The sequence below is a fragment of the Elephantulus edwardii genome, unplaced genomic scaffold (genome assembly GCF_000299155.1).
Source record: "Elephantulus edwardii isolate Elephantulus edwardi_28Jun2011 unplaced genomic scaffold, EleEdw1.0 scaffold00015, whole genome shotgun sequence".
NCBI classification, from domain to species: domain Eukaryota; kingdom Metazoa; phylum Chordata; class Mammalia; order Macroscelidea; family Macroscelididae; genus Elephantulus; species Elephantulus edwardii.
This window is the reverse complement of record NW_006399765.1, coordinates 18,363,545-18,391,250: the sequence shown is the minus strand read 5'-3', so window position 1 is coordinate 18,391,250 and position 27,706 is coordinate 18,363,545. Positions and strand designations below refer to the sequence as shown.

Below are 27,706 nucleotides of genomic sequence, written 5' to 3'. Positions count from 1 at the left end.
GCTCTGCCGGGGAAGGAGGGACAATCTCCTCCAGTACCAGTCAGATCTGATTTGACGGTACACGCACACAAAAATAATAAAATAAAAAAAAAATTTTAAAAAAAAAAAGTTGATTCAGTCTGTAAGACCGTCTGACTCAAATTTCAAACCAAAGACTCAGATTCAAAAATCAAAGTTACTTTTAACTACTACTTCTGATAAGAGTTTTAAATCAATATTCTTTTCCACTTCTCTGACAAGAGTTTTAAAACTACTGAAGGGATCAGAAATTGGACAGTAAGACTATTGGGGAAAGCCCACCACCACCGAATCCATTACAACTCCAAGTGGCCCTCCACTGTGTTTCAAGGCTGCAACTCCAGAATGCCAGTCTTCCTCCCAAAGAGAAGCTGATGAATTCAAACGGCCAGCCTTTCAGTTAGCAGCCTGACACGTTACAGACCATGTCACCCAGGCACCTGATGGGGCAACAGTATTACAATGCCTCAGTACTTTACCTTCGGGTGCTCTCATGGCTTAGTGGTAAGGAACTGTGCTGCAGACACAGAGATACATGGTTTGAATCCACCAGCTGCTTTGAAGGAGAAAGTTGGACAATCTCTTCCAGTGTAATTTTGTTTGCTGTTTTTTCCATCCTTCTGTACAATTTACTGACTCCAAAAACCCGCTGGACGGTCCGATATGACTTTACTACTAATGGGATAAACGTAATTAAAACTCCTTCATACTTTATGGCTTAATTCCTGTACAGGTATGTATCATTTAAAGTCTACGGTACCTTCTGTGAAATGGAACCTTACTTACTTGGGTGTTTAGGAATATCATGTTCCATACACAGCAAACACACATGCCTAAATTGGAAGCAACAGCAGTCATCGACTTTCTGCCACTATGTTGTTTAGTAACTTTCTGTTTCACTGACAAACTGATAATCCTCCTTTGCCGCTTGCTGCTGGCACTGCTTTTGCTGCGTTTGGGGGCCAGGGTGCCCTCTATGAGAAGACTTTCAAAAGAAAATGAAACTAGGATACCACCACCACCCTCAAGAGATGCTTGAGATACACTGAATTGGAAGCCACTATCTTCAAGCTGAAACACACACCACTATGCAGTCAACTTTTTTATTCTTAAGAAGGAAAAACTTGGGGGGAAGAAGGGGTTGTGTACCAATGAAAGAATTTTTCTCTTACTTTTCAAAGAGAAGAGAAAACTAGGGGGGAGAGGTGGGAAGGGAGAAAAAGGCAACAATGAATGAACGGAAATCCAAAATCTCTGTAAACGTTCATTAAAATTTAAAAAAAATAAAAAAGAAAAAGTTCACATTAAAATGATGCTAGAGGGGAGCTCTGGTGGCCTAGTGGCAAGAAGCTGCACTGCAATCCCAGATATAAGTGGTTCAAATCCACCAGATGCTCTGCCGGATAAGGAGGGGCCATCTCCTCCTGTACCAGTAAGATCAGATTTGACGGTACACACACAGAGAAAATAATAAAATAAAAAAAATAAAATAAAATGACGCTAGAAAGTACAACACACACATAGGCCAGCATTCCAGGCATTCATTATGACTATCAAGATATATCCTAGATTATACATGTACTATATAAACCATATACCTGGCAATGTGACCACTTTGCAAAGACAGGAGCTGAGTGTGCTGTGTGCAGGAGGCTGGTGCATTTGCCATGCTAAGTCATACCCACTATGTCTCATTCTCGGGTTGACATTTCTGAATTCTATTATAATCTTATGGGATCAGGGGCATTGAGGTGGTTGGATGCTGTCCAAATGGACTTTATGCGGCACATGACTACTTGCAAATGCTTTAATCCGAGCCACAGAGAACAAGACCGATAAAACACAAGGGAAGTAATGTTGAAACAGCCTCCTTCAAACAACTGCAGGTGGAAAAAAACCTGGCTGTGTGTCAAGAATTTCTATCTTATGCAGCTCCCAAACAGGTATCTGACGGAGAGTGGTGAAGTAAAGTCATTGTGCAAAAACCTTTGTTTTTAAAAAGAGACAACACAAAGCAACAACAGGTGCTTTCACAAGATTGGGGGTTTCTGGCTATTGTGTCTAAGTACATATTATCATCATAGTAACTTAACCTCAAATGTGCTTTGGAGCTGTCCTAATTTAACCATGTCGCTGTACTTCAAACTTCTATTTCCAAGAAATGAATGTGTTTTAGAAGAAAACTCTGCGAGCTTTCACGGAATAGAGCATTAATGTGTCAGACTGCTAATTCTAGTTCTAATTCTAATACAGCCTCAAATTTACCAGCGGGTCCACAGTAGAAAGATGGGTAGCCTCAAGATAGACTGAAGAAGCACAGAGAGATGGCAGAATGATTTACAGCAACCTCAGGACACCGACGGAGGGCCATTATTAGTTAGAATAGAATCGACAACAGTTTGATGTGGTATTTTTGTGGGAGGAAGAAAAACTAGCATTTTATTCACTAAATGTAGGTTTTAAAATAATTTTTTACTTGGTCCTTTTAGTGAGTCTAATTTGAAAACTAACTCAGGGGAAACAATGTTATCTACCATTCAGTTGTCCAGCTTCTGCCTCCCACGGTCCCAGTGAGCCTGGAGGTGAGCAAGGAGGACGGGCAACAAAGCATCTCCTGGTGCTCCCGTGGGACAGTCCACAAGGGAGCTGCACTGTTAACCCAGAGGTTCAACTCCTCCACCAGCTCTGAGGCAGAACGATGGGCCATCTCCTCCCGTGTGACACACAGCCTCCCAACAGCCCAGTGGAGCATCAGAGAGGAGTCAATGGCAACAAGGGAGCAAGTATGACTCAATCATGAGAGTAAAAGCTGCCGTCTAAGGAAAGTTGCTGCAACACTGAAGCTCGAGCCACAAATTGCGAGAAAAACACTGACGATGAAGAGAAACTAACAAAAACTAGTGCCAAAAAGACAAACTTGATCTGGTACAGATCAAGGGAACTCTGGTAGCCTAGTGGAAAGAAGCTGCACTGCAATCCCAGAAGCATGTGGTTTGAATCCATCAGCTGCTTTGCAGAAGAAGAATGAGCAATCTCCTCCACGTGATTAACTGCCTCTGAAAACCCAACGGAGGGTCATCTATGGGTCAGTTCCATCTCAACAGTACACAACACCACCACCACAAATCGGCGCGCTACTAGGCTACTAGGAGCCCTGGTTGCTTGGCATTAAGGAGCTGCACAGCCAACTCAAAGGGAGTCAGTCAGGACCTACCTGCTTCTCTACGGGAGAAAAGGTGGGCAGTCATCTCCCGTGGGATTTACTGCCTCTCAGCGACTGCTGAGAGTCAGCTATGAGTCAGTTCTGACTCGATGGTACATAACAATAACTGCAACTCAGTAACAGAACAATCAAGAAAAGGAAAAGCAGGCGAGAGTTCTTTAAAAATAGCATGAGCCTTTTCTGTAGTTAACAGTCTTGGGAACCCCAGGCTGGGGTTCTGCTCTGCCCTTGACGGTGTGATGAGTCACAATTAACTCAAGGGCAGTTGGTTGGGTTGGGTTTAGAGAGTCAACAAGGAAGGGGGAAAAAATCCATTCAACTAAAGAACTGAAAAGGTAGTAAAAGCCGTACTATGTCCTGATTAATACTTTCTTTGATACATAAAATATTTCTTCCTACTAAGTCAGGTCTGCACAAAGAAATGTTCATTTCATTAAAAATATTTAAACGTGGTTTGGTTTTTATTTTCATCGTGAGAAGTGATGAACAAGAAAGGATTTGAGAAACTCGTGGAGTAAAAATTTGCCACATTTTTTTATTTTCTTCCAAGATTTTTTCTATTTCTAAATTAAAACACTTTAAAAAGAATAAAAAATATTGATTCAATTCCTTGGTTACAGTCATTTTTGGGGATGATGGCTTTAACACTCCGTGAGTGGGACCACACTGCAGAACGAGGGCCCCAAGTCTGGCTCAAGGTCACGGGAGACCTGGGAAGGGGGTGGAAAAGTCTTCAGCACTTCGAGGTGTTTCTGGCTGACTTCATTCTGTCTTACCTGAAGTCTGCCAAGTATGAGGTACTTAATCTACTACCTACAGGGAATAAAAAGCATTGCCCTGTTGTTGCCATGGACGTCTAAATTTTAAAATAAATAATAGTCTTCAGCTAGAATAAAGCTTGACACAGCAAGGTGACATGGGGACGCCAACAGAAGGGCAATTTTAACTCAAAAATTATCATGGAGCTCCCTCTGCTGGCCCAGAAAAAGCCAAGTTATCCTAACATTTTAATTCCTTGCCCTCAAGCCTGGTTTTAATTGTTTTTTGTCAAACATTCTTCTAGGTGGTATAGCACTGATCTGTGATTGCTGTACAGTGAGGTAACTCGCAGTTGCTGTGATGCTAAACACTGCGACACTCATGTACCAAACGTGATAATGGTTATCCATGGTGGACAGTGTTTGGTGGAGCCTCCGGACTAAAACAAGCATGGAAGCAGGAGTGGCATCCACTTCCGAAATGGCTTGCCTCCGGAAACTCTACAAACAGTGCTCAGGTCTTTCGTTCATAGGGTCGCTATGAGTCATCTACAACTCGACGGCACTTAACAAAAACTACATCCTAACAATGCCACAAACTTAGAGTTAGAAAAATGTACCTTCTGTTTCTGCAAGCTTACTAAGGGTCTTTGAGAGAGGCTTTGTCAAATATCCAGCACAAAGAAAGGGACTTGATGGCTTCTACACTTATCCAGTCATCTGTAATGGATAAAGTGTTTGCACATCAGAGTTAGAAGCAAAGTGTCATGGAAACAGACTGAAGATATGAACAGTACAAAGCAGCACAGAATTTCATTATAATTTGAGATAAATTTTGCGTCAAACAACATCTGTGATAATTTGTGAGTTAAAATTGCCCTTCTACTGGCGTCCCCATGTCACCTTGCTGTGTCAAGCTTTATTCTAGCTGAAGACTATTCTTTATTTTAAAATTTAGATGTCCATGGCAACACCAGGGCAATGCTTTTATTCCCTGTAGGTAGGGATCAAGGGGAAAGGAATAAACATTCAATGAGAAAAAGGTTGTTCAGGCTCAAAAATAAGTTCCTTTTCACTGCTGATCCCTAATAACCTCTGACCCCACATACCAGCAGATCCCTTCTCGGTCCTCCCAAGCCCACCAGAACCTTCGACGGCAGCTACAGAAGAAAGCTTAAGAACCACAAGTGCACAGACCAGGAGAAGCTACATTCTCTCTAACAGAAGAAGGAAAGAACTGTTTAAAAGGAATACATGATATGCCTGGCTCATCAAGACTCTTGTCTTTTAAAACACTTCCAAATATTTTTAAGAGATTTTAAACCTTTTTTTAAAACAAATCAACCCACAAGAGACCCTCCTGAAAAGAATTTTTTTTTAATCAAGATCTTTGGTGTGTAACTTACTCTTACTGTATGCAAGCATTTTTGTATAAATATTTTATGATACAAATCTCTGTATTTTGCAGACTCCCCCCCCCACTTTTGCTTTTTAGATAAATATGTGTATCAATTTTTTAAATCTATCTGTTTTTTAGAGGAGTTTATAAACACCTTATGATATAAACATTTTCTTTCTAAAATCAGAAAAAGAAATAAAAGGAATATATGATTAGGAAATATATGTATGACAATAGCCCAGAATGAGAGGTACATCGCAAAGAGAACTGGGAGGAGGTATGTAAACGCACAACGATGAATGACTATTAAAAAAAAAAAGTGAATGAAAGAAAATCTAACTTTCCTGTAAACGTCTGTTAAAATCACAATTAAAATAAAAAATTTTATTAAAACAAAAAATGGTGGATGGTCTGTCTAAGAAGTAAGCATATCTAGGGGAGCTCTGGTGGCCTAGTGGCAAGGAGCTGCAACTACAATCCCAGAGGCGAACGGTTCGAATCCATCAGATGCTCTGCCGGGTAAGGAGGGACAATCTCCTCCTGTACCAGTCAGATCTGATTTGACGGTACACGCACACAAAAATGATAAAATAAAATAAAATAAAAAAAGAAGTAAGCATATCTTATCAGCCTTACTTTTCATCGTTCCTTCCTCCTCCTCATCCTCCGTATTGATCACCATGGTGCCCAGCTGTGAGGGCAACGTGTCGTCATGCTCAATCATAGTATTGGCTCCGTCACTCAGGGTGCTGGCGACGCGGACAGTGCCCATGTCATCGCCCACGGCTCGGACCATCGTGCCAGAGTCCATTTCATCCTCCTCCTGTAAAAAGAGAGACTCTCAAGTTAGGACTAACTTAATAAAAAAAGAAAAATGTGGCTTGTTTGTTTTTCAATGACTTTGACTCATCTTGATGCACGTACTTCTGGAATCATGTTCTGAACTTGTTTTGTAGAACTAAAAATTATGTTATTTGCACAAAGATCCCAAGTTCAGCCATGTCCCACAAGGACCTCCCCCTCTCCCATCCTCCTTTTGGTCGAGACCTGTAATACAGACCCCAAGAAGCCGAGGTAAGACCCTAGCATCTCAGGGTCTGGTGTGAATGTAGGTGCCATAACTGGGTATGGAAGAATCAAGTCTCACACGTGAGCTTCTCTTTCCTCATTAAATTAACTATGAGACATGGAGGCAGGAAAGTAAACTTTACAAGTGTCCCAGAGGCATTGGAAGAAGAGTAATTAAAAGTTCAGCATGATGTGATGAATGCCTCAAACGAGTCTCGATCCAGGACAGGACCCGGTCGGGACAGGACCTGGTCAGGATAGGAACCTGTCAGGATAGGATCCAGTCGTAACAGAAGACTCTCCAACACCAGCTGGTTCACCATCTCCCATTCACCTTACCGGCCTCTGCAATCTCAAAACAACAAGCATGGGCACCCAACGCCCCAGGCAATGCTGGCCACTCACTGAATTCTCCTCATCCTCAGGGTCCACCTCCCGCTGCTGGGCTTCCTGGCGTTTTAGTTTCACATCCATGGCTTCGTTAATCAAGTCCCGCAGGATGGACACTCCTTTGGCACTCTTGACAAATGGGTGCTTAAACAAGAAGGAAAAATCTCTGCAGTCAGTTTATGTAGCATCAGTGCCAGAACTGTGCCTGACACGTAGAAGGCCCTGAAATACTTGCTGAATTCGTGAATTTCTTTTCCCCCTTGTGCTTCAGACAACAGCTAGACCATACTCACTACGTAGCTTTGAAAAGATACGCATTAGCACTTCCATGATACATCTTCAAGGATATGAACATGTACGGCTAAGCACAATTGATAACAGTGCATCTAAATTCCAAAATCAATCTCCATAATAGTCTATGTGTTTCCTACTGCCAAAGGGGCCCTTTAGAGTAGTGAGAGAAGACCTTCACCCTGAAACCCACAGCGTCCCTTTTCAGCAGGAAGTAGCTAAGAGAATACGCCATCCCCTTTTCCTTATGAATCAGGGTGAAGTCTCTCTCAGGGAGGAGTGATAGGGAATGGCAAAGGATACACTGACAAAGGAGGTTAATCAGAACTGACTTTGACAAGCACTGTGGCAATTGGACAATTAAAACAGACATGGGGGGGGAAAGAAGAACGAACTGGGGAGGAGGGTAGAGAAAAACAGTACAACAATGAATGAATGAAAACCCAAAATCTCTGTAAATGTTCACTAAAACTAATAAAATTTAATAATAATTAAAAAAAAAAAGATACGCATTATAGCTTTGCTCATCTATCTGCTGCCTGGCTGGAGGTCTTGTTTCTGAGTCAACTCTGGAGATTCTCAGCGGGCTCACATCTCCCCCTAGAGGACGTTGTGTAAATGGGTGGGGAGCAAGTTAACAGTCCCCCTAAGGCTTGGTGAGCACAAACGGCCATACAGGGCAGGACCGGAACACTAACAGTCCCGTCAGGTGTAGCACAGTCCTGCACATCCGCCAAATATCTTAGTACATATGTACATTTTAGGTAAGTAATACTAAAAGGTTATTTTAAGAGTTATGCAAAAAGCCAATAATAATAGTGGATATTTGTCAAGGAGAGGAAGACCCACGATGAGGTGGATTGACACAGTAACTGGGGTAATGGGGATAGGTGTGTCGGGAGCCAGGGAGACTGGCTCAGGATAGGGCAGGCTTTACAGCTTCTGTATACAGGTCGCTACGAGTCACGGGTGACTCAACGGAACATAACATATACTATCTTCAATACATGTAAAGCACTACTCAAAGTTACATGTTACTACACCTCTTAATCTTTACAATATATAAAGCTTACATTTAATGCTCACTTTATAGACAGTAAGACATGAGGTTGTACAATGAGGTCATGTTACATTCCCAAGGTCATAAAGTTAGTAAATAAAGAGCAAAGATTCAAACCTGGGCAGTGTGACTCCAGAATGCAAGCTCTTACTCACCACGAACACTACTGCCAAATCAAATCTATCATCAGGTCCCAGGTGTAAAAGCGTCTTTTTTCAGCCTTCCTAACTCCTCTATCCCAGAGGCCACCGCCTAGCCTAAGTTACAACAGCATGTATCACTGAACTCAATTCTTTGTTGGAGTTAGGTAAATCTATGTCAGAAAGACCTAGACTCTAATCCTGATTACTTACCAGCTGAATATCTCCAAGTAAGTTACCCTATGTAAGCTTACACTTCTTCAGTTGTAGACCCGAAACAATATCCATTGCTTTTACAGGGCTTGTATGATAATAAAATGGCACAGCACATGCTAAACAAAGGCATACAGGAGATGCTCACTAAATGTCAATTTCCTTTCTTTAATACTAAAGACCTTTGTATTTTCTTGCAGTGCTGTCTTATTCAATGACTTAACATTCCCAGTCAATTAAATTCCAACCTAGAGGCAGGGAAGGTCATCTTTGCTATGTCCAAGGAGGTGGCGGAGAGAGGCAGCAGAGAGGATCATACCTGCAGGAGCTGAGTGGCTGTGGCTCTCTGATCAGGACTCTTTACAAGACACTGCTTCACAAAATCCGTGAAGTTATCTGACCACAGCTCTGGCTTTCGGAATGTGGGAGGAGGGTTTGTAGGAATCATGAAGATTGCCTGGTTTGAGAAAGAGAGGAAAGTTCCTGTAAGAATGAAAGTGCTGCTCCAATAAAAATCTCCATGGAATTACATCTGAAGTTTGCAAAAGGATATTTCACTTGTCCATGGAAAAACCCATTCAAACTCCAACAAGAGTCTCAAGTTTCTCAAAGTAGAAAAATGGACACTTAGAGAACCTGATTATCTATGTATCACTCTGTGTATGTTCTATCTGTCTCTCACACTCATTCTTCCCTCTTCCTCTCTGTCCCCACCCATTCTTCACTTAGCCCATTTAGTTTTATCCCCTAAAATTCACAATAACTCAATTTTTTCAAAATAAACCATATTTTCTTGCTTTCCAAAGCGGAAAGGTAAGAATATTTAAATCCAGAAGATAATCTCAGCTCCACAGCTATCAAATCTCTCTCCTCCCTAAAAGTAACCACCACCCCCTGGCTATGGGCAATGACTACCAGGAAATCATAAACTCAAAAGTCCCTAAAATCACTCAAGATTCATTCCCCTACAAGCCAAGCCAATCTGACATACTCGAGAAAAAAATACAATTAAAACATTGGCCCACTAAATTACAACTCAATTATATTATTTAAAAATATGACTAATAATTTTTTTCATTTCAAATAAAGAAAAAGCCACAGGTTTTTGTAAAATAAAACTCTTTGTAATAATCAATTTAAACTATATTCTTTAAATCTAAAAATATCATTAGCAAATTTTCTCATCCTCTTCCACTTGGCACAAGAGGAAGGATTTATCTCTGGAAATGGGACCATGAATTTTTTAAAAAAAGCTAATAATAAAGAATGAATCTGAGAAGACAGGAGCTGGGGGTGGGAGATCTTACAGAGAGGTGGAGCTGCAAAGGGAGGGAGTTCCAGGGTTTGTGAGTGTCATGACAGAGGTTTCTAAGAGGAGGCAAAACATAGGAACAATAGGCCGTTCCCCGTAAATGTCATCTCTGTGATCCCCTAACACTCGAGGAGCAATGGACGCTGGAGGGCACAGATAAGAGAGGATGGGAACCCAGAAACCAGAACGTCCAAACTCAAATGCCTACAGGGTCCAGGCAGGGAACAGACAATAAGTGGACCAGGCCTGGTGTGAGACAAGAATTCTAAAACAAACCCACAAAACCAGTTGGCTTTCCTCTTATCACTACTCTATGTACAATATTAAGAAAAACACTGTACTAAAAGGCATTGATGATGGTTGACATAAAAAGGTAATCCCACAAATGAATGAATAGAGAAGCTGTGGTATATTCACACAATGGAATACTATGCTGCATTGAAAAACAAGGAACTCATGCAATATTATTCAAAATGGGAGACCCTGGAGAACATTATGCTGAGTGAAGTATCTCAGTCACAAAAGGACAAATACTGCATGGTGCCACTGTTATAAAGCTGGACTGACCTCAGGGTTAGGAGGAGACTGAGAAGGATGGGTTCAATAATGTATACTGCATTGAAACAGATGAGGGAGAAAACTGTTTAAGAGGGAAAATCATTAGGTATTTTTGTTATGACAGGAGTCCAGAATGAAGGTTGCATAGTGGAGTGGACCTGGGGGGGAGGGATTGTAAAACAATGAAAGAATTTTTCTCTTACTTTTCCAAGAGTGTACTAGGGAGGAGGGTTGGGAGGGAAGAAAAGTGCAACAATAAATGAATGGAAATCCAAAGTCTCTGTAAATTTTCATTAAAATTAAGAATAAATTTTTTTAAAAAGTAAAAAAAAAAAGGTAACCTCAGGGACTGGTAAGTGGAAGGCCCGTCCACAAAGAAAGACTAGCACTACTCAGCTCTGTTAACATTACCACGCTGCAAGGTAGGCCCCTAAGATATTCTTTTCAACTATCAGACATTACAAACTAAACATTTTGGTGACCATGTACTGAAAATTTTAAGAACCCAAAAACTCACTATCATTGTGTCAGAGCTCAGTCATAACTGACCCTCCCGTGGGTTTTCAGATGTTGTACATCACACAAGAGGAGAATGTCCCTCTTTCTTCTCCCAAGAGGCCTCTAGTGGATTAGAACTGGCTAACTATGAGTTGCAGGTGACTCAACAGCACCTACCAACACCACAACAACCTACAGGTGAGCAGCATAACTCCCTATGAACAGTGCCACTCGATCCTCCTGCAGAGGACAATATGGAGACAGCTGGATCAATCAGGGACTGCAACTGTTTCCTCTCGAGTCTAGAATGACACTGATTACTTATATACAATGAAGTCATTTATTGTCCAGTCCAAAACCACATAAGGCACTGAACCACCTTTACCAGCGATGACCAGTAACCAACAACTCCAGGGGCTGTGTGTCACTTTCCTTACCCTCATTGGATGGATATCAGCATATGGGGGCTTTCCTTCTGCCATTTCTATGGCAGTTATTCCCAGCGACCAGATGTCTGCCACACAGTTGTACCCAATCTCCTGAATCACCTCAGGAGCCATCCAAAATGGTGTTCCTATTACGGTATTCCTTTTGGCCATGGTATCCTAAAACACAAAGCAGAGAGGGCTACACTAAGCATTTAAACTACTGAGAAAAATAGTTGACTTTTCCAATAATATAAAAGGTCTTATATTTTTTTTATGGTGAGAAAAATTTATTACATTTAGAATTAGCCCGCTGGACTCAGTTTAGATGATTCCAATTTTGTTGGCAACATCCAAAGCATCATAATCAGGAGCAAGTCGAACATAGGCCTTCTTCTCTCCATCAGGCCTAATCAAAGTGTTGACCTTGGCCACATCAATGTCATAGAGCTTCTTTACAGCTTGTTTAATTTGGTGCTTATTGGCCTTGACATCCACAATGAACACAGGTGTGTTGTCATCTTCTATCTTCTTCATGGCTGACTCAGTGGTCAGGGGAAATTTGATGATGGCATAGTGGTCACACTTGTTTCTCCTGGGAGCGCTCTTCCGGGGGTATTTGGGCTGCTGTCTGAGTCTCAGCGTCTTAGGCCGCCGGAACGTGGGTGACGTGCGGATCTTCTTTTTTTTTTTGGCTGTGGACGCCCTTCAGGGCGCCTTCTTGGCCTTCAATGCCTTTGCTTTGGCTTCAGTTTTGGGAGGGGCAGGGGCTTCCTTCTTCGCTTTCGGTGCCATCTTCGTAGAAAGTAAAAGGTCTTATATTTGAAAAACATCTTTAAAAAAAAAAAAAGCAAGAGAGACTTCCAAGAAAAAAATGCCTTGCATTTGGAAGATATCTTAAGACTCATCTTTAAGACAGGATTAAAAAATCCACTAAAGAAATTCAAAGGACTAAGACATATACAAAGATTATAAATCATTAAGACATCAACTGAAACAAGATACAGCAGCCCTCGCTTACAAATATCCAATTTTTATATATCTATAGTTCCCAGAGTTAACAGTCAAACCTTACAAAATTTATTATACTAAAATTTCAAGGTACAGAAAATGACTCATAATAATAAATCGGTGTTACTTTATAATACACATAAACTTATTAGTATATTATTATGTTAAAGATATTACAGTCTTTCCTTATTGTTTTATATAAATAGAAAAACACTCTCTAATACAACTGCCATTAGGTTGGAACTCTACCTAATTATTGTGACTCACATACAAATCTGACTTAAAGACAGTCTTAAGAACAGAACTTGTTTGGAATTAAAGGTCTGCTTGCAACATCCTATAAATCTGATAAAAATTTCTATTGCTGGTGAAAAACAGGCACTCATAGACAATGTTACTGGAGTTTGAATTGATACCACTTTTTGGTAGGCAATTTGGCAGAGAGTATTAAAACTATTAAATGCCTTCTCCAGATCCGTCTTGAGAAATTTATTCTGTGTCCAAATGTCCAAAGTTATATAAATAGAGACTACAGAAATGTTTGTGATGAAGGGAGAAAAAAAAATGAGACAATCCACATCAAAAGAGAGTGAGTTAAAGACAATCAGTATCCATGAAATACAGTATCACGCACACAAAAAGAAGATGAGTGAGCCCCAGTGGACAAAATAACAATCCCCCGAAAAACTAAAGCACTCCTGCACAATTTGTGCAAGTAAACAAAGGAGGAAATTAAAAAAAAAAAAAAAACAAACCACATTATGTTAAAACAAACAAAACAAAACAGATTATTTAGAGCATAATTCTTTTTTTTTATTTAAAATTTTATTAGTTTTAATGAACATTTACAGGGATTTTGGGTTTTCATTCCTTCATTGCTGCATCATTCTCTCTACCCTCCTCCCCAGTTTGTTCTTCTTCCCCGCCATCCGAATGTCTGTTTTAATTGTCCAATTGCCACAGTGCTTGTCAAAGTCAGTTCTGATTAATCCCTTTGTCGGTGTGTCCTTTGCCATTCCCTATCACTCCTCCCTGAGAGAGACTTCACCCTGAGTCATAAGGAAAAGGGGATGGCGTATTCTCTTAGCTACTTCCTGCTGAAAAGGGACGCTGTGGGTTTCAGGGTGAAGATCTTCTCTCATTACTCTATTAGAGCATAATTCTATTTGTTAGGGACCTTTGGTGGCATAGGCTGGTAGCTTGGTGGGTAAGGAGTTGTACTGTCAACCCAAAGGTTCAAATCTACCGGCGGCTCCACAGGACGAAGATGGGTAATCTCCTTCCACTCACTCACAAGCTCAGAAAGCCCACTGGAGGGTCAGCTCCAAGTCGGTTCTGACTCAACAGCAACGAGTCGAGTTTGTTGTCTGCTGGAGGATTTGTGGTGCTTCTAATGGAAAGGATAGCAGTTTGAATCCACAGCCAGGCCATTGTCAAAGGGGACAGAACAAAGCGAATGGAGGCACAGGTATCCCCTGCTTCTGAAAGTTCATTTTACGCCACTTCACTTTCAACAAGAGAAAAAATAAACCCATTTACTGCATTTGGGTCACTCGGCTGTGAGGCATTCAAGAGGTGGTGAGAGGGGAGCTTCCCAGCTCTTCCCCCAGCAAATACACTCAGCAGCTTAGCACAAAGCTACCCCAGCTCAGATCTGTGCCTGTGAACACGTACGTGCTATGGTGTTATCTTGGGTTTTAAATGTTATTGGGTCGTTGCTCTTGTATACCACTGACTCAACGATGATTCATGATTTAGTAGGCAAATTTTGGGGCCTGAGGGCATTAAAAATTTTTTCCCATATAAACAAAAGGTGACTCCATCTCTGCTTTCTGCCATTTCAGCTTGTGAATGGTTTCCCAGGAATGCTCTACTTAAAGAACCCAGAGGAAACTGGGAAGGAGAACACTAACAGGGTGTGGAAATCACCAGTGACACAAAGCACTTTATATAACAATTGTTAAACGGGAATCTAACTGGTTGTGTAAACATTCATCTAAACAGAATAAAAAAAATTATTTTAAAAATAAAAAATCAGTATATGAACACTACATTTCTAAGACAGAAAAGAAACAGGACCTCATCACCTATTATTGCGGGGAAGGGGAGGGAGAGTAAATAATTCTCTTTTACAAAAAGGACTTGTTATATTTTTTCATTTTTGTTACATTTGTCAAAATTTACTTGATAAAGTGGATATTTTTACTGATAAGCCTAGTAAAAGTTATTTTCATGTCATCTTTTTGTTTTTCTATAAATCACGCTTAACCAGACTAAAATTACTTTTTAAACAAGTAGGTGAAATGAAATCACTTGCTATGCATCAGAGAGCTGGACAATGACTAGGGTTGACAGAAGAAGAATCGATGCCTTTGAGCTGTGGTGCTAGAGAAGAGTATTGAACATACCGTGGACCTCCAAGAGAATTAACAGGTCTGTCCTGGAGAGGGGGAAACCAAGCTGCTCCTTGGAGGCAAGGATTTTAAGACTCTGACTCACATACTTTGGGCCTGTGGCCAGGACGCACCAGTTTTTGGAGAAGGATACTATGCTTGGGAGGGTGGAGGTGCAGTGCAGGAGAAGAAGACCCCAGATGAAATGGATTGACACAATAACTAGTGTAATGGGGGGAGGTGTGTCAGAGACAGACTGGCTCAGGATAGAGCAGGGTTCAGATCTATTCTGTACACGGCTATGAGTCACTCGATTCAACAACAAGTAACAACAACAGGTGAAATGAAATACTTCCAGGGAGTGTGTGCTGACTTACTTCTTCTAAGACCGCTTTGTTCCTTCTTTCTCACAATTCATGGTATATTCAATATTCTTTGGGAACAGTACCATTTAATTATAATTCAACTATACCAAGTCTGGTGCCACAGTGGTCAAGTGCTCAGCTGCTAACCAAAACATCTGCAGTTCGAACACACCTGGCTCTCCACAGGGGAAGGACGCAGCAGTGGGATCCCGGAAAGCTCACAGTCTTTCTAATCCTGTGGGGCAGCTCTGCTCTCGCCCAGAGTATCACTATGAGTCAAAATCAACTCAGTGATGACGTTCTATGTAGGTACAGTCTCTACCACCCAAGAAAACCACTTGATACTGTTCTTGTAAATTTCAGTTTGTATCTATTTTGCAATTTTTCCTAGATATACTTTCATATATATAGTTATATATCTTACAAAATCAAATCATTCTAGACAGCTTGTCTGAAACGTGTTTGCACTGCCTTGGACCCGTGAGGCAGGAGAATAATAAAGCGACTAGTTTGGAAGCAGGAGTGGCATCCACTTCCTAAACACGCCTCTGGAAACTCTATGAACTCTGATAAATGTCGATCGTTGTTGAGGGGCTTCAGGCCTTTTGTTCACAGGGTCGCTATGAGTCGTGCTCAACTCGACAGCAATCAACAACAACAACAGTATCGAGGACGCACGTGCGAATGATTTCAGTAAAGTAACATTCAAGCACCATCTGCAGGTTGAACAAAATGATGTTTTGCCTTATTCAAGAAAAGGACTAGGTGCTGAACGTCCCTTCCTTTTTAGAACATGCTGATTAACAGAACTCAGCCATCATTTCCCACATTTTTAGTTCTGTCAAAGCTAAACACTCCCATAAAGAGTCAACCGCGTGACCCAACACCCTGGGAAGGAAATAAACTAGTAGCGCTTTTCTAATCTGTTAGTAAAGTTTTTTTAGTTAGCACAATTTTTCCTTTTTTACAAATGCGGTAAGCACATCACTTAAAAAATAAATGAATACAAGGAACTGATTTCAAGTCAGGGCTGGAAGTGATCAATACAAGTAACATTTGCTACTTACTGTAAGTTGGCCTGCTACGCCAAAATCGGCCAGCTTTGCATGTCCTTCTGTATTGAGCAAAATATTACCCGCCTTGATATCTCGGTGTATTTTTCTCATGAAATGAAGGTATTCTAGTCCTTTGAGCGTTGACTGCAGTATTGTAGCTATTTCATCTTCTGATAACTGAAAAAGGAATGCAATTTCATTCTATCAGCTTGCATATGCACTGGAGGGAGAGGAAGGAAATTAGATCCAAACAACATCAATCAAACATAAACATAAACATAAACATAAACATAAACATAAACATAATGTCTTACTCTGTCTGTGGGAGTCATGGTTTGTTAGGATACCATCAATGTGCTGACCATTCCCATGGTCCTATTTGCAGCCCAGAGCTCTCCCGCAAAGGCGCATTCATGCACCTGCCCATTCAAACGTCTCTACCCGATTATCTAACAGCTGTCATGAACATAACACATGAAAAACAAATTTTATTTCTACCTCTTCTCAATGTTCCCCTTTCCCTGAGTAAAAGGCAATGTATGAACTCTTCCAGCTGCTCTTACAAAAGCCTCAGGTTGTCTTGTCCATCTTCAAAATATATGTGCTGTTATCACCTGATCTAAGCCACTGTCATGATCTACTGGAACTATTTAATAATCTCTTAAACTAGTCTTCCTAATTCTACTCAGCAGCCACAGTTTAAAAAGTAAGTTTCCCCACACACACCCGCCCTGCCCCTCACTGCTATCAGGTCTAACCCATCACTGGATTTGCAAGGTTAAACAGCACAGGAGGAAACTGTCACCTGCAGAGGGGCGAGTGGGTTCGAACTGCCAGAGAAGCGCAGTCTTTGGCTTGGCAAAGCAACTCTCTAGAGACTATTCCACTAGAGCTCCCTAAATGTGTCCAAACCCCTCCGATGGCGCAATGACATGATTCTTTGATTCATGATGAAGCCGACTTTCAGATTTGATTATATCACAGAAGGTTCTTTACTGTCACGTGCTGTCAAGTCCATTCCGATTCAGTGACCCCTGTGCACAGAGCAGAGCTGCTCCAAAGGGTCTGAAGGCTGTGACCTTTTAGAAGGACATCACCAGGCCCTTCTGAGGTGCCTCTAGGTGAGTTCAAATTGCCAAACTTTAGGCTAGCAGTTAAGTGCTTAAACTTTTGCATCACCCAGGGTCTCCTGATATAAGATGTAGAAGAAAAGTTTATCTGTGAACACGCTGGGAATGAGAAGAAATTAAAATTCAAATGGAAACATTTAAAATGCACTGCCAATTTGATAGCCAATTTTCTCCCAGTGAGAAATGTGCAGAATGACTGGGCTTATGTGTCTGGTAGAGAGAGACTGATGGTACCTCCAAGACTATAGCTTTAAGTCACCTTGTAAGCCTGGATTCACCCCTTTAGCCCAACTTTCTGCAAACAATAGACACACCTATAAGATAAAAAAAAAATAACACCCAAGAGGTGTATGCTCCTTAGAACAAGTCACCACGTAAGATCAAAAAGGCTTAGGAATAGAATTCAGAAGACAGGAATGGACAAGGAATGGAAACAGTAAACCCAAGGAGGAAATAGGAAGAGTGCTGTCTGACTGCAGATAAAAGGTGTATGATTTGTTGAATGGAAAATCAACTTCTGCTGTGAACTGTTACTCATATCACACATACACAGAAACACACACAAAACCAAAAACCCTTTAAAAAGAAAATGTTACAAAACACAGTTCTATTCTGACACATGTGGGATCCCATGAGTCAGAATTCTTTAAGAAAGAAAAACCTTAAAGACTGTAAAACTTGAGTGTCACTAAATTGTACATGTAAGAATTTGTTAAAGCTGTGTACCCTTTGCTGTGTTTATTTTCACTGAAGAAAAAATAAAATACATTCAAAAATAAATAAGCAGGAGAAACTTGTAGGACCAGACTGGGTTGGTTTCAAAGCTGTCACATTCAGGAGAAGTCAGAGAGCAACAGTGTAGGACAGGGCTCGGTTCTGGTCTGTTGTTCAGAGGGTCGCTATGCGTCACAGTGGACCTGACAGTAACTAACAACAATAGTAACAACAAAAGAGCATAAATGGGGAAAGCCAGCAGAACAGGAGAAACGAGCAGCCGAATGCAGACATAAAAGTAAAGGAATGACCATGAATGAAAGGCCAAAGAAGACGGCAGAAGACACAGCTCGGCCGGCTCGGCCTGGAGGGTAAACTCACCGTTTTGTTTCGTAATCGAATAATATCAGACACTGAGCCAGCCCCACAGTACTCCATAACAATCCACAAGTCTGTGTTCTTAAAGTAGCTGCCGTAATACTTGACTACGTGAGGGCTGGAGAGAAAGAAAGGCTGGGTCAGGATAAAGAAAATAACCAGTGGAAGAGAACTCAAAAATCTTAATAAACTTGTGGTGTTAAACACATAAAAATTAATTTCGCGGTTCGAGAGAGTAATACCAATTCAAGGTTAGAACAGGTGCCCTTTTAGTAAGAACGTAAAAGCTTTTCTAGAGAGAATTAAACAATAAAGACTCAAAAAATATTCAGATCCCAAATAAACTAATGAAATGGGGGGAAAAGTCAACTTGGAGAGGGGGAAGTGGGGCAGAGGGGGTAAAATGTGAAACAGTGAATGAATGAAAATCTAACTTTTCTATAAACTTCTGTTAAAATGACAATTAAAATAAAAAATTTAATTTTTAAAAAAATTGTAAAATCCTCCTTCAATATGACATTTAAAATGCAATCTATACAAGGAAGGTTCCAGAAAATGCTATGTATTGTCTTTTAAAAATTTACCTGGTCTGAAAAACAATGTATTCCAATTTTGTAAATAAACTAGTATAAATTTAAAAAATATATTTATTTTTTAAAAAACATTCAGATCCCTTCACCCAGTAATTTCTTTGCCGAAGAATTAGAGGTTAAAAATAGTTATCATCATAGTGCTGTTTATGAAATTGAAAATGTGGATGCAGATGCCACCTACATGTCTAACATTAGGGAGCTGGTTAAAGAAATAACAATATACCAAATACTAAATATCATTATGAGTGCGTGGAAAACAATACAAAACTCCCACCGCAGAGCAGCAGCAGCTTCAGAGGAGAGACAGAGACAACAGGAAGCAGAGCTGACCTGGGGCTGCTGCCCCAGCGAGCCAGGGCAAGGGGCCTTCACCCAAACTTGCTGGAGGCCATAACCAACAAGACCACAGGAGCTTCCCAACACTGACCTGCCAGCTCACCTGAGAAGTTTTCCTGACTGAGGAACTGTAACCTGCTGCCGACTGGATTATAACCTCTCCGTCTTCCTAGTAAATCTCCTAACTACAGAAACACAGTTCTGTGAAATCTGTGTGGCCACTGCAACAGGTTTAGGAATCAGGCTTGGTCTCAACTGTACAGCAGTACAACGGGTGTTGGAGTTAGGTGAAGTAAATGTGAGAGCACGGAGATCATGTAGACCCCACAGGAATTATTTTTGTTCTGTGGATGTTATTGATAGGAACAGTTTAGTAACTCCCCGGTGGAGATAAGAGAAGTCAGAATCGGCTGTTCCCACGCCACCCTAACGCGATGGAATGACATGGGAGCTGTAATTATGGGATCAAGCATATGAGAGAGAATAAGGATGGCGCAGGACAGGACAGGGTTCAGATCTGATGTTCACAGGGTGGCCAAATGTCATCATGCTCAACTCCACACACAGCACTTAGCAACAACAAAATTCCAAAAAGAGATATCAAAGATACAGACACCAAGGCATTTAACACTAATTGTGTCTGCAAAGGGAATTACAAGTGATTTTATTGTCTTATTTTTATTTATTTGCCTATTTTTCAAAAATTTACATGTAAAAGAAATTAAAAAAACAAAAAAGTTATATGTCTTTTTTTTTTAAGTGATAAAATCTTTTTAATAAAAATGTTTTCTTTGTCAGAGTAAAAAGCACACATTTCTACGGTGTCTCAGGAGGCAGAAGCTATTTTTAACATTACACAGTTTGTCTGCTGGTGCTTCCAAATGGGAAGTTCCACCACTCCAGAGAATGGGCACCACTGAGAGGTTCGTAGTGAAAAATGCTGTGATCACAGAGTAAGTTTCTGGCTGATTTTCTAGAGGTGTTAGCTGCTTGAATGAAGACGTCACCTTGACGCTACCTTCATACACGACCTTCCGAATGAGATCACCTTCCTCCACGGAGCGAAACGCGGCCTCTTAGTTAGGTCTGTAAGAATTCAGGCTGCACTCGCGCCACTTTCCGGAATTCTTTAGTGTGGGTTTTCGGGCACTGCATCTCACGCCAGCTGATGGGAACCATCTGGACTCCTGACTCACTGTGGGCCACCATCACTCCAAGTTCGTTCTCAGCAGTGGTCAGCAGATAGTTGGACTGCGCATCACCTAGAGAGATGACTTTGGCCAATACAATGTCACCTGGTCGGAAACTCTTGTAAATTTCAACCTTGTCTTTTTCAGTAGCTCAGACATCTTCCTTTCGGATAGTTCCTCGGAAAGCGTTCTTAAGTGGTGTGGACCCCACATAAAGGATGTGTACTTTGGCAAAGCGCGAGTTGATGCTAGAGACCTTACAGGTTACAATAGCCCCCACATCTGGCAATAACTGGGATTCTGTTTCTCTCATCACAGACACCACAGGAAGCGGGCCGTTCTCACTGCTCTTGGTCAGGTCGCCGGCAAGCGATGAGAAGATGTACCCGTGTCGGGTGTAGGTGCCGCTGCCAGGGCTGCCCTCCTCCAGATTACACAGACGTTCGACTGGGACGCAGTACCGCGTGGGGGGCACCATGACAGCAGCGGTCCCAGGATGTCTTCTTTTTTGTATGTAAAAAATTCACACCACAATCTCCTTAAAAATTCAGGTCTCAACAACTGAGTTGATGTTGATAATGAGTTGCTGTTGATCCAGGCCAGCAGGAATATGTGAATAAGAATAAAGTATTAAAAAAAAAGAGCTCTAAGAGAGCTCTGGTGGCCTAGTGGCAAGAAGCTGCACTGTAATCCAGAGGTTAAGTGGTTCGAAACCATGCTCCACTGGAGGAGGAGGGGCCATCACCTCCTGTACCAGTCAGATCCAATTTGACAGTACACACACAAAAAATAAGAACATTTTTTTCTAAAAAAAAAAGAGCTGCAACACAAACTGAGATACACACCCCCATGTTTATTGGAACATTCTGTATAACAGCAAAGAGTTGGAAATGTCCATTAGCAGATGAGTTAAAATATATTGTAGTACAATCACCAAATGGAGTGTTACATATTATTCAAAAAAGATCAAGGATTTGGGGAGCTCTGGTGGCCTAGTGGCAAGAAGCTACAACTACAATCCCAGAGGTGCGTGGTTCGAATCCACCAGATGCTCTGCCGGGGAAGGAGGGGCAATCTCCTCCTGTACCAGTCAGATCTGATTTGACGGTACACGCACACAAAAAAAAAATTAAAAAAAAAAAAAGATCAAGGATTTGTGGAATACAGTACAACATGGATGAACCTAGAACAAATTATGCAAAGTATGTCATGCTGACATAAGTCAGTCACAAAAGGACAATCATGCTATGAGATCACTAATATAAAAAGCTAAGGGAGGATTTGTACACAGAATTAATCCTGGAAAGTTAATAGAGATGAGAAGAAGGGGAGAAAAAAGCAAACAATTACAGCAATTTTCATTTTTAGAAAAGAAAAACTCTTGGATGGTTAAAAGAGATGGAAAGGGAGGTGAAAAGGAGCAAAATGTAATAAGCTGGGGAAAAGGAAAGCTAATATACAATAAATGGGTTGATCAGATATTATAATTAATTTCATTAATCAATTTTAATTAATGCTATAAATAAAATGAGTACAAATGGGTGGATAAGAAGTCATTACGATCTGTAAACTATCACTCAAATCAAAAAGAATTTTTAAAAGCCAAAGTAATCAGGGTCAGACTTGGAATTTAAGTCTCCAGCTTGAAGAGAGAAACCATGCAAGTAACTGCAGAGGGTCCCCAGGCCTACCAGTGAAATGACAGAATCTGCACTGACCAGACTGTCATCAGATCAAATTAATGTTGCCTAAGAACTGCCGATGCTAAAAGCAACTCAGTGTCCTCACTCTTGGAATCCCAAATGCTCCTAAATCCTTGGGAAACATGCCAGCGGCAAAGAAAACACGGGGGGGCGAAACACAGGATGACTCGTCAGTGAGGAGAGGAAGGCAGCTGCCCGTCATTTTAAGGTACAGAGCCCCGCATCTGCTTTCCCTTCCTGAAAGCCCTCAATAGCTAACTGCCTCTACCAGGCAATTCAGAGAGCTCTCGTGGCCTCATGGACAAGGAGCTGCGCTTCCAATCCAAAGGTAGGTGAGTCGAATCTACCAGCTGCTCCGTGGGGAAAGGATGGGCATACCCTACTGTATAATTTACAGCTTCTGAATCCACTGGAGGGTCGGTTAGTACTCAGTCCCAATTCACCAACAATGAAGGTTGTTTTAGTTTTATTAGGCAATTGGGAGGACTCCTAGTGGCACAGTGGTGAAAACACTAGAATGATAACAGAAAGGTGGTCATTTCAAACCCAGTGGAGGAAAATGGAGCAATCTGCTTCTACAGGTAGGTCTACTCTGGCCTATACCAAATCAGAAGTGGTTCTGGTGTTGGGGCTATCAGGCAATGATAACAGGGGCTGTCAGATGCTGTCAGAATATATTCAGCTAGGTCTTCCTGTTCGGATAATCTGTCCACATAGCCTACAAATCCCTAAAGAACAAAAACTATGTCCCGTGTTTTTCTTGTATTCCCTAAAACACCAAGTATTGTAGCCGCCTCATATACCCCTCTTCTTTACTCAAAGGCATTTATTTGTACACTCTGTTTGGAGCAGTGTATCTTAAGTGCCAAAGTTCCAATTTGCCAATTGGAAAACACTTCCGTTAAGTATCTGTTGTTGTTGTTGTTGTTGTTGTTGTTGTTGTTGTTAAGTGCCGTCGAGTCTCAGGCGACTCATAGTTACCCTATGAAGGTGAGTCCTCAACGCTTGGGTTCATGCTCTCTCCAGGTTCACAGAATTTCCGGAGGCAAGCTATTACGGAAGTGGATGCCACTCCTGCTTCCAAGCTTGTTTTAATCAGGGAGCTCCACCACACCCTGTCCGCATTGGGTAACCACCCATTAACACATCTGACACATCAGTGTCACAGTGTTCAGTATCTTATAGAGAAGGAAAAGGAAAACTACTACCTAAATCTGGTCACCCTAATCAAGAAAACAGGGGTTTTCCAAGTAAGTGTCCATCAACGGAGGAAGGGTTATAGAAATTATGGTGCCTCTACCACACAATGGAGTATTATGCAACAATAACAAAATGATAAACAATTTGTGAAACGTTGCATAACATGGATGAATCTAGAGGAATTCATTCCAAGTGACATAAGTCAGTCACAAAAAGGTAATTTTAGTATAAGACCATCATTATAAAGAGCTAGGGAAAGGATACACACAGAAAGAATCCTTCTTGGGTGATTGCCAGGGATAGGAAGGAGGGAAATCAATAAATGGATAACTGACACTTATGAAGTCAGGTGACAGGAAAGTTAATATATAAAAAAAGAAGCTGATCACAGGTACTGTATTAATCAATTACATCAACTGTAATTCATGTTAAAAAACAAAATGTGTATAAATGATGCCATGAAAAACCCTATGATTTATAAACTCTCACTCAAATTACATTTTTAAAAAGAAACATGGGAGTTTGATCTAGTTGACTGTAAAAACTAAGAAAAGAAAGAACTCTGTATTCACAGGTCTGTGAGACTCTGTGTAGCCCCACCTGTTCTAAGTTGAAAGTTCTGCAAATGTTGTTGTTGTTTTTGTTGTTGATTGCCTTCAAGTTGAGCACGACTCATAATGACCCTATGAACAAAAGGCCTGAAACCCCTCTACAACTATCGACATTTTCAAAGTTCACAGAGTTTCTGGAGGCATGTTGTTTAGGAAGTGGATGCAAATGAGTGGGACTAAATTGTCTGCTGAGTAAATGGGCTTCAGAAGAATGGACGGTGCAAGGCCCCCTCAGCCCCGCTCCCATCAGGAAGGGCACTCCCCCTCCGCTGGTACTTCTCTAGCTTCAAGCAGCAGAGGGGAAGCCTCCTCCACCATAGCGACCAGCCTGTGTCGTCACGGAATTATAGTGCAGGCCACGTGGTCTTCTGCGGTCGCCTGATGGCCTGATTTCCTGCTTACAGCATCGGACAAATCTTAGTTCCTCAAAAATGAACCACTTAGCTACCCTCAGCTTGAGTAAGTGTTTGAAAACGTGAAGAAAGAGTAACACATACACATTCTCTTCATAAATCTATGGGATATTCTAATGTATCTTGCATTTAAAACCTCTGAATCCTCTCTTTTTAGCTGTAGCTGAAGAAATGGTTTCTCAATAGGAAGTAAAGAGATCACTATCAGGTGGGAGGTGGGTGGGGCGAGCACTGCTTATGCCTCTTCTTCCTCGTTTCTAAAAGGGCTTATGAAAAAAGGGAAAAAGACAAAAACAAAAAGCTCTATGCAGAAATAAACTATAGAGGTTCGGCTACAAAATCGTGCAAATGTTTTCCCGTCTGGTTTCCTAAAAAGTGATTCCATTAAACTCCGGCACAATATCTAAATAAATGCATCTCTAGAAATCAAACCGTAAATATTCTCTCCAAAGGAAACCAGGTGCCTTTACCTGTCACATTGCTGCATTATAGAGATTTCCTTAATTATCTCCTGCAGGTCTGATTCCACAGGAACTTGCTTAATAGCAACAATTTGACCAGTCTCTTTGTGAATAGCTTTGTATACGCTGCCATAGGACCTGTAACCAGGAGGAAAACACTTGTAAAATCAAAGAAAACCAGGAGAAAAGAATGATCAAACACAAGCAACTTTCAGTCCTAATTTATATCCACAAGTCCCAGTACCAATACACACAGACACACACCCACTCACACACTACTGTACACCCAGGTACACACACATTCTCAGCTACACTCAGAAACAGAAAGCTGAAGTCCTATTTTGGAGAAAAACTGCCCAAGAAAACCAGCACAACATGACATCTTAAGAACTAACTACACATTTTAATGAATGACACAAATTGAAAAGGAACAGAGAAAGGATACGGCCCTGATGCACTCCTTTCTTATTTTGAACCATGCAGTGTTCCTTGCTTTGTTCAGACAATAGCTTCTTGGTCTACGAATAGGTTTTGCACTAGTACAATCAAAGGTTCTGGGATTCCCATTCTTCTTATAAGTTACAAAATAATAAGTGTAGTTATTATGTGTTGCCTGTTTGATGCTGTATGGGAGAAAGTGAGCATCATCTTGCTATATCCTTATAAAAAGTAAGGAAGGGGAGTTATTCCTGTTTTACAGATAAATATTAAAGGTATCAGAGAAGTCATATAACTTCCCACTTATATAAGTGTTCATCGTTTCTCAGCCTTTTGTCTAAGATCAAATGTAGTTTAAAAATAAGTGTTCAGTCCAGGATTTAAACTCAGGTGTGTCTGAATACAAAGCCTGAGTTCTCTCCACATCTATTCTGGGGTACAATATCGAAGTGCCATCTCCTGACAAGGAAAAGACATGCCTTCCTTCTCCTGGTCTAGAGCTAACTTGGTGGTGGTATTGCAGTCCTGTGATTACAAGATGTCTGAGATGTCATAGCTAACTACGTATATTTAAATTTAAAAAAAAAATTACTCATTTTTCTTCTGTGCCTGAAGTGGAGAGACATCTGTGTACGAACCAATCAGCAATCTTGCCCAGAAAATTCTCCATGTCTCTTTCTATGCCAGGTTGAAAATGAAGAGAGCTCCGAAAGCTTAGGCTATTTCACACCTACAGCACTCACAAAGTCTGGAGTTAATTTGGAGAACAGGAATTATGACTCAGTGGATAAAGACTGTGGCAATGGCTAAACAAAATAATAAAAACTTGGTAAGTTACAAAGGCGACCTGATGGCATATTGTGTTACTTGTTAACCATATAACATGTAACTTTTGGCTGCTAACCAAAAGGGTGGCAGTTCAAAACCACCAGCTAGCCTCTCTATTAGAGAAATATGAGGCAGTCAAATCTCATCAAGAAAGAACTATCTTTCCAAGTTCACAGTCCAAGCCTCAGAACGCCGCTCAGAAGCAGAAGCTGTCGTGTTCTCTTTCTCTCTCTGTAGCCACCAATAAAGACTCTTGGTGTCATTAAAAAAAGAGAAGAACTAATGGAAATGAGAATGAGAGGAGGTGAGAAATGTGATTACACTGTGGGTATTATAATCAGTGTTCTAAATCAAAATGTGTATGAATGAAGAACCAATTTGCTGTGTAAACCTTCACTTAAATCACAACTGAAAACAAATGATAAGTAAATTTACAGCCTCAGAGCAGTGGAGCTCTGGTAGATTAGGGGTAAGGAGTTGTGCTGCCAGCACAAAGGTATGCAGTTCAAATCTACCTGCTGCTCTGCAGGAGAATGATGGGCAATCTCCTCCCATGCAATTCACTGCCTCTGAAAATCTGCTTAAGGGTCAGTTATAAGTTGGTTCCAACTTGACGGTACGCAACAACAACATGATAAAAAATGACATAATACGTAAAATGTTAAACACACAGAACGAAGGGGCCAGGCACAGTTCAAAACATTTTCCAAGTGCTCTCCATTTATCCTGGCCTTGAGTAGACTCGGCCGTTACTCTGTTACAGACCCATACGATTTCTTTAAAACACAGAAAGAATGACACCTCCAGAATCTAACACAATCCTTATAAAAAGACAACTATTGTTTTTGTACAAACAGCCAACCCATCAAAAACTACTCCAAGTAATCCAAGATTCAGATTAACATTTTTGCATTTATTTCTCCCCGTGGAGCCGCTGGTGAATTTGAACTTTGTAGCCTCTGGGATGGCAGCACAACCCAGCATGGGCCACAGAATCAGTCCGTCTACCTATAAAACCTGTATACTCACCCTTCTCCAAGTTTCTCTAAAACATCAAACACTTCTTCTGGTTGTTTGGTTAAACTATCTTCATCCAACTTCTTCAGCTGCCTGTGAATGAAGAAATGTAAACATAAAATGCTTTTTGCTTCCTAGCAACCAGAGCAGGATATCAATCAACATAGAGAGAGAGATCAACTGGCCCAGTGGACAGAAAGCGATGCTACCAAGCCAAAGGTGGGTGACTTAATCTGTGGCCCTCAGGCCTGTCTTTCATTGTTTTCGTTCAGACATTCCTCCAGGTCGTATAGCCCTAGTGTACAAGTTGCCGAACCGCAGTCACTTTGGGTTGCTGTGAGGCTGAACACTGTGACACTGATGTGTCAAATGCGTTAATGGTTGGCTACCAATGCGGACAGAGAGTGGAGTGGAGCTCCCCGATTAAAACAAGCTTTGAAGCAGGAGTGGCATCCACTTCCATAATAGCTTGCCTCCAGAAACCCTATGAACCTGGAGAGAGGATGAAAGGCACCCA

At 41.1% G+C, this 27,706-nt stretch overlaps 1 protein-coding gene and 1 pseudogene across 1 annotated transcript in view; both read right to left on the bottom strand.

The window, feature by feature from the left end:
* The window catches only part of STK4 (serine/threonine kinase 4), a 91,841-nt gene that overhangs the window by 58,720 nt on the left and 5,415 nt on the right, over positions 1-27,706 (bottom strand). Inside the window, exons 2-9 of the mRNA XM_006881566.1 lie at positions 27,202-27,282; positions 24,916-25,044; positions 18,403-18,517; positions 16,190-16,354; positions 11,366-11,533; positions 8,880-9,017; positions 6,872-7,000; positions 6,035-6,221 (exon numbers count right to left, since the gene is read on the bottom strand). Coding sequence (XP_006881628.1) covers positions 6,035-6,221; positions 6,872-7,000; positions 8,880-9,017; positions 11,366-11,533; positions 16,190-16,354; positions 18,403-18,517; positions 24,916-25,044; positions 27,202-27,282 — 1,112 coding nt within the window. The remainder of the gene's footprint in view (positions 1-6,034; positions 6,222-6,871; positions 7,001-8,879; positions 9,018-11,365; positions 11,534-16,189; positions 16,355-18,402; positions 18,518-24,915; positions 25,045-27,201; positions 27,283-27,706) is intronic.
* On the bottom strand, positions 20,409-20,996 carry LOC102843053 (annotated as a pseudogene).